The 13253-nt window shown below is 29.9% G+C and overlaps 1 protein-coding gene across 1 annotated transcript; it reads right to left on the bottom strand.

Annotated features, from left to right (window-relative positions):
* Positions 1-2593: 2593 nt before the first annotated feature.
* LOC101221614 (tubulin beta-6 chain) lies at positions 2594-6183 on the bottom strand. The gene is made up of 4 exons (XM_004139019.3): positions 5963-6183; positions 5143-5543; positions 4193-4462; positions 2594-3583 (listed from the first exon to the last, which is right to left on the bottom strand). The coding sequence occupies exons 2-4, from the start codon at positions 5534-5536 to the stop codon at positions 2904-2906; spliced, it is 1344 nt and encodes a 447-aa protein (XP_004139067.1). The 5' UTR covers positions 5537-5543; positions 5963-6183; the 3' UTR covers positions 2594-2903.
* Positions 6184-13253: the final 7070 nt, after the last annotated feature.

Consider the following 13253-nt stretch of genomic DNA (forward strand, 5'->3'; position numbering starts at 1 on the left):
GATTTGACATGTAATATCTCATAATCTGTTATAAATTGAAGGCATGAATCTAGCATATATTTGTTAAATGAGATTAACATAAGTATCTATTTAATATTATTATAAAACTGAATGACATGTAAATACACCGTAGTCGTAATTCTATATTATATTCTATTATTTTACGTTGCACAAATACACTATAACTGAAAAAAAAAAAGTTTTGGACTATCAAAGGATAAAATCAGTTGAAATTTGTCCAAAAAAAAAAAAAAATCTATCTTATACGATTTTGCTAAAAATCAAATTATTTTTATAATTTGCTATTTTTCAAATTGTAATCTATTATTTTACCATTTTCACGATTATCTCTTATATATCTCTAGATATTTGTCACAATGGCTCAAATGAAGAGTGACCTCCTCTTTATAGAGTTTTTGAAAGCCCCGATGCTTGGTTGACTTTTGTCTCAACCTTTCGACTTTGACTTAAATTAATCTATTTTTAAATAAATTTTTATTTAGGTTAATTTTTATAAATATAACAAAACATCAAAATGTTTACGGTTCATATAACAAAATCAAAAAGTACATGATATTTTCATAAATTTCATGTTTGTTTATAGACGATTTTTCATTTCTTTTTCTCCTTCTTTGCTATTTATTTATCTCATCTTCATATTATTTCTTTTTTTTTTTTTCATATTCTCACTTGTTCGTTTTCATGATTTTTTTCATTTCCTCTTCTAGAATTTCTTCCTTCTTCATATCTCTCCTCTTTTTTTCTTTCTTTTCATTTCTCCAAATTACCATTTGGTAGACGATTTTCTTCATCTCTCATATATTTTCTCTTTCAGATCCAAACGATCATATACCAAGATCTAAATGATCTTGATTCAAGATTCTATACCAAATACAAAAGATAGATACACGATCATTTAGCACATGGTGAACGATTGTTACCAAATCTAAATGATATTGGTACACGATCTTGTACTAAATATAAATATAATCTTGGTAGACGATCGTGAACCAAGATCGTTAAGCTTTTGTACACGATCATTTAGATCTTGGTACGTGATCATGTACTAATATCTAAACAATCTTGTTTCATGATCGTATACCAAGATCATTCAGAATTTGTATAAAATCATGTACCAAGATCGTGCGCCAATATATAAACGATCGTGTATCATTGACTACACAATCACGTATCATGATCGTTAGAAGAATAATTACATGCACGTATGTAGTCGGTGTTGATACTACCTACATGATCATGTATCATGTTCGTTTAGAAAAAGAATTACATGCACGTATGTGGCCGATTAATCGCGTGTTGACTGAGACATTTTAGGTATTTTTCCTTGTAAGTCTGTGGGCTTTTTCCGTTTTCAAAATTGTTCTATACAATGTAATTAATATTTTTTCGATTTGTTATATATTTTTTTTAAAAATCTTTTATTTATGTTTGATCCAATTTATTTGAATATATTTCTTCGGGGTTAGTCGCCATGTGGCACAATTTGATTAGGTAAGCTACTTAGACAAGTGGCCTTATTTGATTTGCTCACTTTCATGTCTTTAATTTCTTTAATTTGGGGAAAAGTATAAATTTGTAATTTGTCTCAAACTTACTAATCATTAAATTTAAATTAATTATATGACAATTTGTGATCGGTCAAAAATTCCTACTCAACACATAAGATTGAGATGTTTTGTAAAAATAAATTATAATGAAAAAGAACTTAGTACCAAAAAACAAGGAGGTTGAGATCAAATTCATCAATTCATAAAAAAAACAAAGATGAGTACGAAAATAGGTCAGTAAATGAACCTCATAATATACACACGTGCAAGAATAAAAATGCACATTTTCGTCTATTTAATCGAATATGAATACAAATGACAATCTACACAGCTTAATCTCGATGAGGAAACAACTTAACTATTAATCTAAATAGAATTTATTCATGACATGCAAAAACATTTGCTAATATTGATATGTTATAGATTGAAATCTACATATGGTAAGTGATAAATGTATATATAGTTGATGAGTGACCCCAAATAGATCCTACCAGCTACAACAATCGCTATAAACTTTATTTTTAAAAAAGAACATTTTTTCTTAAATCATTTCAAACAAGTCTGAACTATCTAGTTGACTAATCATTTCAAAATTTTCTTTTAAAAGACAACCATTATTATACCTTCAAATGGTCTATAATCTACCATTTATAAAATCTAGAATCCTAAAATTTTAAAATTATTGAAATGGTAACACATATATAATAGGCTCCTAAACTTTCAACTTCCCATATAAAAATGTCCTGACTTAAAAATATTTAATAAATTTCTGAATTTTCAATAATGTGCCAAATAAATTCTGTCACATTCTAAAGTTTGTCTATTAAGACTTTAAACCTTTGATTTTGTGTGTAGACGTTGAACAAATAAATGACCTAATAGTTGTAAATTTAGGGGCTCATTAGACACAACATCAAAACTAAAAGTATAAAAGTATAAGTATTAGACACATTTTGAAGTTCGAAGAACTAATAAATACAAAATAACAAAGTTCTTAGACACTTTTTAAATTCTAACTCAAGACAAGCAAAGAAGGGACCAATTGCTAGCATTAACGTAAGATCTGGTAAGTTCACATTCAAACAATCAATTGATAATCCTGAAGTGAAAACTCATACAAACACCAATGCTCCTCATTTCTCCCCACTACTTCACAACTTCAACTACAAAGTGAAGATGGCATAACTCTAAACATTACAAACAAAACACCATACTGACACAACATGTGAGAAGAGAAAAAAGGAAACGCCCACAATAAACACTAATACCACATATATATATAGATATATATAGGCAGCAGCATCATACACTATAGATTACTCACAGATAGTGAAGTTACTCATGTTCGGGAATTTCTTCTTCCTCTTCGTAATTATACTCCTCATCATCAGCTGTGGCATCTTGGTACTGTTGATACTCGGAAACAAGATCGTTCATGTTGCTTTCTGCTTCAGTGAACTCCATTTCGTCCATTCCTTCTCCAGTGTACCAGTGCAAGAAAGCCTTTCTCCTGAACATGGCTGTGAACTGCTCACTTACACGCCTGAACATTTCCTGAATGGAGGTTGAGTTTCCGATGAAGGTTGATGCCATGGAAAGTCCTTTAGGAGCAATGTCACAAACGCTGGATTTGACATTGTTTGGAATCCACTCAACGAAGTATGAAGAATTCTTGTTCTGAACATTGATCATTTGTTCATCAACTTCTTTAGTACTCATCTTGCCCCTGAACATGGCAGAGGCAGTGAGGTATCGACCATGGCGTGGATCTGCAGCGCACATCATGTTTTTAGAATCCCACATTTGCTGCGTCAACTCTGGGACGGTCAATGCCCTATATAGCTGTGATCCACGTGAGGTAAGAGGAGCAAATCCAACCATAAAGAAGTGTAGACGAGGAAAGGGAATTAAATTGACAGCGAGTTTTCTGAGGTCGGAGTTGAGCTGGCCAGGAAATCTGAGACAGCATGTCACACCACTCATTGTAGCAGAAATTAAATGGTTGAGGTCCCCAACTGTTTCAAGAGCAAAGAAGTCAAAAACTTAACAGTGCTTTCGAGAGCTGTGAAGTTTTATAGGCAGTGCTTGATACATTAATAAAGTATCTTTAATTAACGAACATATCTTACAACTCATTTAACATGTAGCCAGTTGCAAGTTCCTATTTGAAAGAGAAAAAATAAAATGGAGCAGAAAGCTCCAGAGTATATTTGTAAAAGAAGATGCAGCTCTAATCTCAAGTTTCAGGTAAGATTATTGGACACTAGGCCGTCATGTCTTTGATTAGATTGACTTTAATGCCAATCTGTCTTCATGATTTTAATAACCAAGGGTATGTATAGTAACCATTTGATTTTTAGTGTTGGTCAACCATTAAACTTATAAACACTAATTCCACCCATAAGTATCGGCTACAAATGTATTAAAAAACCAAACCAAGTTGTAAAAGAATTTGACTAGAAATTCAGGTGTTTCTTTTAATTTAAGTGAAAACCATAGTTGAATGTTTGGAAGAAAACAAACATATATTGTAACTTAGATTTTTCAGTTTGAATTACTGAATCAGCTTCTTCCACCATTATGTTCTCGTCTGTCAAAAAATGATGGATATCAACCATACTTACAGCTAGGAGTAGTTAACTTGAGAGTCCTGAAGCAAATATCATATAATGCTTCATTGTCCAGCACCATGCACTCATCTGCATTCTCAACAAGCTGGTGAACAGAGAGCGTTGCGTTGTAGGGCTCGACCACTGTATCCGATACTTTTGGTGAAGGGAAGACAGAGAAAGTCAGCAACATCCTGTCTGGATATTCTTCTCTGATTTTGGAAATCAGAAGAGTGCCCATTCCAGAACCAGTTCCTCCACCAAGGGAATGGCACACTTGAAAACCTATGAGAACACAAAAAATGCCAAGCAAGTAAACTGAGTTAAGAACACTTAATGAAAGTTGAAACAAAAACAAACTGACATAAAGAAAACAGGTATTGGTTCGTTGTAAATGTCTCGTCAATAAAGAAGAAAAGGCTCAGATCTTAGGATGTAAGAAAATGAAGAAAAATCGTCTTCTGATGTACAGATTAACTAATTAATAAATAACTATGGATCTCATTGACTTTGGCAAGACCTTTCCTTACAAGAAGCAAAGCCATTAGGAAGTTACGCTCAGAAGTGCTTAACACTACACATACCCAAGTACACTTTTTTAAAAACAGTATTAAAAGCAAAAGGTAAAGAAACAAAAGAAGACGTTAACACACTTTTTGGCACTTTTGGAAGTTGTTTCACAGAAGAGACCATACTATTTGAAAGAGTTTAATAATATTCTATACTATAACTCAAACAAAGATTCAAGGCACGTGGGAGTAAAATGCACTTCAGTATTGGATCCATTATTGACACTCTCAATCATGTCTTAAAATCTCATCCCACATGAACATTCAGAAATGAAAAATAAAGGGCACAGTAGGAAAACGACTAATTTTAAATCTAAAGGCCTCAACTTAAACACTTCTCATTAGATCCAAGCAACCACATCTAATCAAGCACATGATCTGAGACAGAGATAATACCTTGAAGGCAATCGCAGTTCTCGGCTTCCTTTCTCACAACGTCGAGAACAGCATCAATGAGCTCTGCTCCTTCTGTGTAATGGCCCTTAGCCCAGTTGTTACCAGCACCAGATTGCCCAAAAACAAAATTATCCGGCCTGAAGATTTGTCCATAAGGACCTGTCCTCACACTATCCATGGTACCAGGCTCGAGATCCATGAGCACGGCTCGAGGAACATAACGTCCACAAGAAGCCTCATTGTAGTACACATTTACACGCTCAAGTTGCAAATCAGAGGTTCCAGTGTATCGACCAGTCGGATCTATGCCATGTTCATCACACAAAACTTCCCAAAACTTGGATCCGATCTGGTTACCACACTGACCTCCTTGAACGTGGAGAATCTCCCTCATCTTTACCCTGCCCACAACAACACTCTGAAGTTAACCACATAGTCCAATTGGCATCGAAATTAAAGAAAATACACACATACACATAAAAGTATAGAAAAATCAAGATCAGTAAGATGAGATCAGTAATAAATCGAAACAAAACTCCTCTGCATTGAATGCAAAGATGTCAAGATCAGCATAAACATTGGATCGGAAGTGAAATTCAACCAAATCACGGATTAATGGCATTCAAATGCCAGAATATGGCCACAAAGCTAGACCGATCTCCAAAAAAACCGAATCAAATAACAGATTCATGGCATTTTGCTACAAGAATGTGATCATAAAGCAAAACCCAGTTCGAAGAAACGCCAATATGAAAATTCCCACATTAAATATAAGCAAGAAATGAAATGTGGCAACCAGATCTGAAGAATTGTAAATTACCGGGGAAGTTGGGGCGGAACCAGGCGGTGGAGTAAGAGGCAAGTCAGGTGATTGGGAGTAGAGAAGAGAGTGAATTGAGAAGTGAGAGTGATGGTGGTTTATATAAGAATTTTGAAGTAAGATGGAGAGGGTAAGGATTTGGCCATCAAAGGGTGTAAGGTCAAATCTTTGTTGAATTTGGAAGATTGTTGGTTGTTTTGATGGGTAAATTTGAACAATGAAAATTTGAGTGCAACTCAAAAAAGGAAAAACCCATATGAAGATTTGAGGAGTAGTAGTTTATCTTAGTGGATGTTGATGGTGAATTATTTTACTCATCTTTTGCTTTATTTTGAAAGGGTAATGATAGTTTAGTGAGTTAAACTCAAATTAGCCTCTAAGTGCTTTATGTTTAAAGTCTAAATATTATTGTAATAATTAACCCGTATAATATAATATTTGTGCCCTCAAATTTAAAGTTAGAGGTTATATATTAATTTAAATTTTTTAGAGAAAAAATTATATTCATTCACCTTGTTTATGTCTAATTTTAGTTTCACATGCATCATTTATTTATTAGATGAGTTACTATCCATTCCAATAAGTTGTACATCCTACGGTCATAAAATTTTAGTAGGATCTATTTGATAACAAATAACATACGTATCTTAAAAATTGAGTAAAATTTGAGAAACCATGAGCTAGTTTCATGCTTATTTGTGAAAGTAGTTTATTGTAATTGACTCCGTGGTTGAGAGATATGTCTAAAATCTATAATTTAATCATTCATAAGCGGTAGATTTTGGGTTCAATTTTCAACTTTGGTGATTTTATTTTATTTTTCTTAATTTAATTTTTTTCTTTCTTTATTCACTTTTTTACATTTATATGTTTAATATTAGATAATTTACCTAAATGTAACAAAATCCAAAAATATTTACAGTCGGTCCGTATAACAAAAATTTTAAGCCTATAAAACAACCATTGATTTTTATAAATTTCATATTTGCTCTTTATTGATTTTGAATATTGTGGACCATCCTTCATTTATTTTTTTTTTTCTTCTTTGCCATTTATTCTTCTCCTCTTCATATTATAATTTATTCTTATTATTATTTCTTTCTTTATATTCCCGTTACTTTTTATTCTTGATTTCTTAATTTTCTCTTCTAGAATTTCTTTCTCTTCTAGAGTTTGTTCCTTCTTCTTCATCTCTCGTCTTCTTTTTTCTTCTTAGTACAAGATCTAAACAACATTGGTACATGATCAAAACGATCGTGTATCAATATCTAAATGAATAGTTATCTATCCAAATAAACAAAAATAAACCAATATTACAAATATATCGTTTAGAATTGATACAAAATCATTTAGACTTAGTACAAGATCATTTAGATTGAGTATAAGGGTACATGATCGTTTAGACTAGTACAATAGTATAAGATCGTTTAGACTTACAAAATCGTTATTTCACACATGTGTGACTGATTAATCGCGGGTTACTTTTGTTATTTCACGTCGTGAACTTTTTTTTAAAAAAATTATTCTATACTGGGTAATTATTTTAGCACTTTGTTCAATTAAAAAAAAAACCCTTTAATTTTTGTGAATTTCTTTTCCTTTTTTATTAATCTTTTTCTAATTTGATTTTTTCTCTTTCTTTATTAATCTTTCATAATGATAGGTTTCAAAGTTTTTTAATTTTAAATTTTTCAATATTTGTATTATTTGATTTTCAAATTTCAAATTTAATTTTTTTCGAGCTATATTTATCGTATACTTTGTATTAATTTTTTAAAATATATATTATTTATTTTTCAGTTTTAAATGGTTCAGTATTTAAATTTATATATTATTTTGATCTTTCAAATTTAAATTTTTAATATGTTTATTTAAATAATTTTTAGTCTTAGATTTCAAAATTTGTCACATATATATTTATATGTTATTTTAAATTTAAATTTATTATTTTTGGTGCCTTCAAAATTAGTTAGAATTTTACATTATATAGATTATTAAGATAAGCATTTAAGTTATCTTTAATATTTTAGAACTACAACATTTACGTAATAATATAATTGAGTTGCATCATTTAAAACAAATTAATTGAAAGAGAATATATTAACAATATATGAATAAGAAAAACTATTATATTATAATATTAATTTTGCAACTTGACTTATGTGTATTGATAATGTTAATGTTTTATAATTATTTTTAATCTTTTTAATAAAGTCTATGTATTTCTTATTTTACATATTTAAATAATATTTAAACTGTAAAAATAAGAGAAATGTTAGGAAAAAATAACATAAGAAACGAGAAATAAGAAATAATTATCAAACATGTATGTGTTTCTATTTTCAAGAAACAAGAAACGAAAATAGTTATCAAACATAGTCTCGCTTCTTATTCTTAAAAAAGAACAAGAAATGAGAAATATAAAACAAGAACGTTACCAAACGAGCCTTTAGCACATGAGTGAGAACAAAGCATATTGAATTCGAAAACAAAGCCTCCATCGAATAACAATTTTGTTTTTAGCTTTCGTTTATCAAACTTGCTTGAATTCTTAACTAAAATTCAAAAACAAAATTTAATTTAAAAAGCTGTTTTTTTTTTTAAGCTTTCAAAATTTATCAATATCACTAAAAACTAGATAATAATGAAAAGAAGAAATTTGGAGATGAAAAGATTATATGTTAAGCTTAATTCTCAAATAAAAACTAATGACGAGAGATTACCAATAAGGTCCAAATTTGTTGTTTCTAAAGTTTTGAAAATGCATGATTTCACATTACATCTTATTTTTCAAACTTTGACAATTTTGTTCCAAAAGTTTTCTATGACTTATATTTTGGAACCTTTTTAACACGTAGGCTGTGACGGATCCAGAAAACTAAGGAACTTAGCATAATTACCACTGAACTATCTACCAATATTAAACATTAATTAGTTTTCTTTATATATATTATATAAAGACAATAAAGTTGAGTGGAGCTCGGACCACCATGGATCTATACTAAATCCATCGGTGCATGCAGGTATAGATTTTTTACTTCAATATGCCAAAGTTCTGAAGATCTAACTTGGTTAGACTAATAATGTCAAATTGGTTTAATTCTGTTCAAACAAATTGAATATATGAACTACCGATTAAAGTTAAACATTATTAATATTGACTAAATTACAAGATAAAAAGGACTTGTTGAACTTTGTTATTTGTTTTTAAAAAATATATTATATATTTTTAAAAAGTCGCGTTCACATTAAAATCGAAATTTGTTAGAACTCTCATAAAATTAAAATTTGAATAATTACAAAATCCACATTTTAACTTTAAAAGTTTATGATAATAGAATCATGTCACTGTATTTTCTAAATTGCAAAAATAGAAAATTTAAAAGTCGATAACTCTTCAATAGTTGTTTGATAGTTATTTAATAGTCGTTTGGTCATATTTCTAATATTAAAAAAAGGTATTATGATCTGTTTTTTTTTTCTAAATATATTTTGCTATTGACCTAAATGGTGAATTTGTCAGTGATGTGTCAATTTGAAAATGAACTAAATTTCTTCTTTCAAACCTTAATGATAAACAATGTATTACTTATAATAGAATAATATTTTGGCCAAGGCCTTGATTTGTTAAATTTTAGAACACATATGTCTAAATATTTAATCAATTCTATTTCTATTATTGGTATACGTCAAGATAAGAGAGCTAAATTCACATTTGAAAATAGTATCAAAATTAACATAAGTAGATTTTAAACTTTTTATTTAATTAACCACATGAGTATAGTGCTAATAATTTAAAACATTTTTTTAAAAAAAAGTTAATTCTCGAAACTATAGCTTGAAGAGTTTCTAAGAGTTTAAAACAAATGTAAGATAATTAAGATTGAACAAAATAGTGTAATGTGACATAATTCACCAATGTAGGAAGAGAGGGCCAAAAAGATAGTGTATATAACAACTTAAGAAAAAAGGGGAGCACATGGAGAAACTAATCCTTGGCCTTACTCCATCCAAATCAAGGACCACTCGCACTAGAAATAAAATAAGAAAAAATCACTCGAACCTAATAGGGTATCCATTTAGATCTTTAAATGTTACGACGTAACTTTATTGCTTAATACCACTTCTTTTCCAATTTGATTTGAGAAATTGTGCAAAACTTGTTTTCATTGAACGACTAAATTGTTATAAAGTGAATTAATTTAGATTCTTGATTAAGTTTACATTTAAAAATATTCATGATTTTAATTATAATAACCTACGTAATTCAATCTAAAAGTTTGTAGATGTTGAATTAATAATATGGAGATTAGTATTTGGTGCATAAACAATTTTTAAATGAAATCTTTAGCTTAACGAAATCTATACCACTTTGATTTTGTGTAAAGAATGAGCTACTAATTTTCATAGTTTATGTCAACGTCGATTTAAACATGATTCAAGTAGTTAATGTACATGTCCCCAGTTTAAGATTTGAGAGATTTGATTCTCTTCATTCCATTTGTTGTTGGGGAAAAAAATAGGCGATGTTAAATATGTGACATGCATTTAAAGGTTAAATAATAAAGCGTGTCAAATGTGTCACATGATATGTCAAATATTTCATAGATAAAAGGTTATTATTATTGATTTAAAGTTACTACAAAGTCAATTACATGAATAATGGTTCTTTCTCAGTGTCCCCTTTACGAAGGATATAGGCCTTAAAATTTTAATTTAATGGGGGTTTGATAAGAACTTGTTTGGACTAAACCGTAGTTAGAAAAGAAGGGATCATATGCATATGGCAAGACCTATCTATTTATAGTTTATCAACTTTTAAGAAAGCATCTTTTCAAAGCAACGAAAAATTAAGACCGAATCTTGATCTAGGACGGTAGAGCCAAAAATCAAGATAATATAATATAGAATAGTATATATGAGATTTAATCCTATCTTGCTAGGGACTACAAAATTTGTATCATAATCATAGTAGGCGATTAAGTTAAAACTCTAGATCAAATTCTTTATAAATAGATTATCGTTACTTTATCTTCATCTTCATCTTCATCTGTGTTATTTAGTACTCTTAGTAACTTAGGCATTATGGGACCTTTTTTTTTTTTTTTAAGTCATCTCTAACCTTAAATTACAAATTTATTGTTGTTCTCACATGAAGGTTAGGGTGTTTTCTCTTGACTAAAACTTGGCATCAACAATTAATGACGTATTTTTTTTTTTACTAAAGTTATAAACTCATTGTATAGGATATCCCTACGTACTCGAATGTGAAGGGATCGAATATTAGTAAAAGAGCTTGATTGCCTTGTGCGTTTGTTCAATTTTGTTTTTAACTATAACACAAAGAATACGTAATATTTAACCTGGGCATGTTATTTTATAAGAAAAGTAAAAATACAAAAGAAAATACTCACCCTTGTTGACAATCTTCACTTCACTTATTCAAATCTAGGTGATTCAACATGAGCACGACACAATCTCACTTATTGACTCGATGTATAAATGGCAAAATGATTTAGGTATGTTAGATTTAAGTGCACGCATACACTGTCAACGAAGTATGCATGGGTGGAAAGTCCCATTCAATATATGACACACCCCAAACTGGATTGCACCAAAACACCGACGTAGTGGAAATAGGATTTGAATTAGTTACAACCTTGAAATTTTCTTATCGCAAATCTTATTCTCAACTCCTTTTAAACTATTAACAACACTCAAAACGCAACGATGGTCAATGTAACGCCAAACAAAATAACTACAAATCAAAATATATACTTTATTAATAACAAACATTTCATGCATAATTATAATATTTTGACCAAATAACCAATGTTGAACCATTTCCAAAATGCCTTGAATCACCTTGCCGCAAATCCTTCAACATTCTTCTCTACTTGGCCTAAACGTCTGATCTTGGAAGAAAAATTTTTAAAACGTAAGTCTAAAAGACTTAATGAGGTTTTATGAAAATCTTTCACAATATCTTTTCATAACCATTTCGCAAAAATAATATCAAATCATTTAAACATACCGAAAAAACATTTCATTTCGCGTAAACCTTTTTCTATGCTTAACAAATCATTTCATTTCGCTAAGAATCCTAAATCGTTCTCTACGCTTTGTCTCATTACCTCGTGTTTAGACTACTGTATCAACAACATCCGAGAACATACAGATTCGACCTTGTTGCTCAGGTCGCTAAGCTTTATACGCTCCTTTCAATGCATAAACCAGCTTCTTATCACCATGTAGCTCGTACACTCCGGTCTTGACTCTTTATGTGCACATAAAAGTTAGCATTATCTCAAAGAAACAACTAAGGGTTTGAAAACCATTTTATAGTATTGAAATTATAGTCATAAAATCAAACTTTAACACTATAAATCATGCTTGAAAACATAACTTTTCATATAAATCTCTTTGAAACATTCTCATTTGAATTCTTCTTTCAAAACAGTAAATAGAAATCATAATAAAGTTTTTAACATAAATTTATTTGAGAGAAAAGCACTCACAAAATTTTACTAAAGAAGTCATTCTTCTTCTTCTCGCAAGCCTCTTCTCGTGTGGCTAAACCAACAACATTTCAACATTTTAACAAAATTCTCATCATCCTCTCCTAATTTATCCAAATTCTCTTATTTATAGAGCTCTTAAACAAACTTAGTCATGCATAAACTCTCTTAGTTTGCCACCTCCTACTTAAAACTTTACACGTGTAAATTTAATATCCAACCTAGTTAATTGAAAAACTCTCTTATTTTAGCTTTTCAGCTCTTGCATTCTCTCACTACTCTGTCTTCTATGGTTTTCTCAGGCTTTTGTGTTCATTCTCCATTTTCATATTTTGTTGAGTACTTTTAGTTATCTCTTTTGTCACAAGCTGTTTTCTCACTCTGTTTTTTCTGACTTTGTTCTCAAATAAGGTTACGTAATTTGTTTCTTCCTGTTTTTCCATTTTGTTTCTTATTTGGGCCTTCCTACATTATTAAAGATTCCATTTTGTTCTCAAGTTCCTTGTTGTGAGCATGTTGTCTCTATTACTTACTGTTTGCTTCGTGAATAATTGAGCTTTGTTCTTCACTTCCATGTGCGTTTGAGTTCGATTTAGGGTGATTTAACATACTAAATTTTGTATGTTTAGCTTAGTTTTATAATTATGATTTAAATATCAATATACTATTACTTCTAAAATAAAATTATGTAATACAAAAAAAATAATGCTTGGTTTTAACTTCACTAATTTTAAAATTTTAAAATAATTTAGTTTCAGGAGATCGTGCCATTA

The sequence above is a fragment of the Cucumis sativus genome, chromosome 1 (genome assembly GCF_000004075.3).
Source record: "Cucumis sativus cultivar 9930 chromosome 1, Cucumber_9930_V3, whole genome shotgun sequence".
In the NCBI taxonomy this organism is placed as follows: Eukaryota; Viridiplantae; Streptophyta; class Magnoliopsida; order Cucurbitales; family Cucurbitaceae; genus Cucumis; species Cucumis sativus.

Coding starts and splice junctions, on each gene's coding strand:
- LOC101221614 (XM_004139019.3), bottom strand. CDS start 5,536: ATGAGGGAGATTCTCCACGTTCAAGGAGGTCAGTGTGGTAACCAGATC. Junction 4,463..5,142: donor GAACTGCGATTGCCTTCAAG/GTATTATCTCTG, acceptor GTGTTCTCATAG/GTTTTCAAGTGTGCCATTCC. Junction 3,584..4,192: donor CAAGTTAACTACTCCTAGCT/GTAAGTATGGTT, acceptor CTCTTGAAACAG/TTGGGGACCTCAACCATTTA.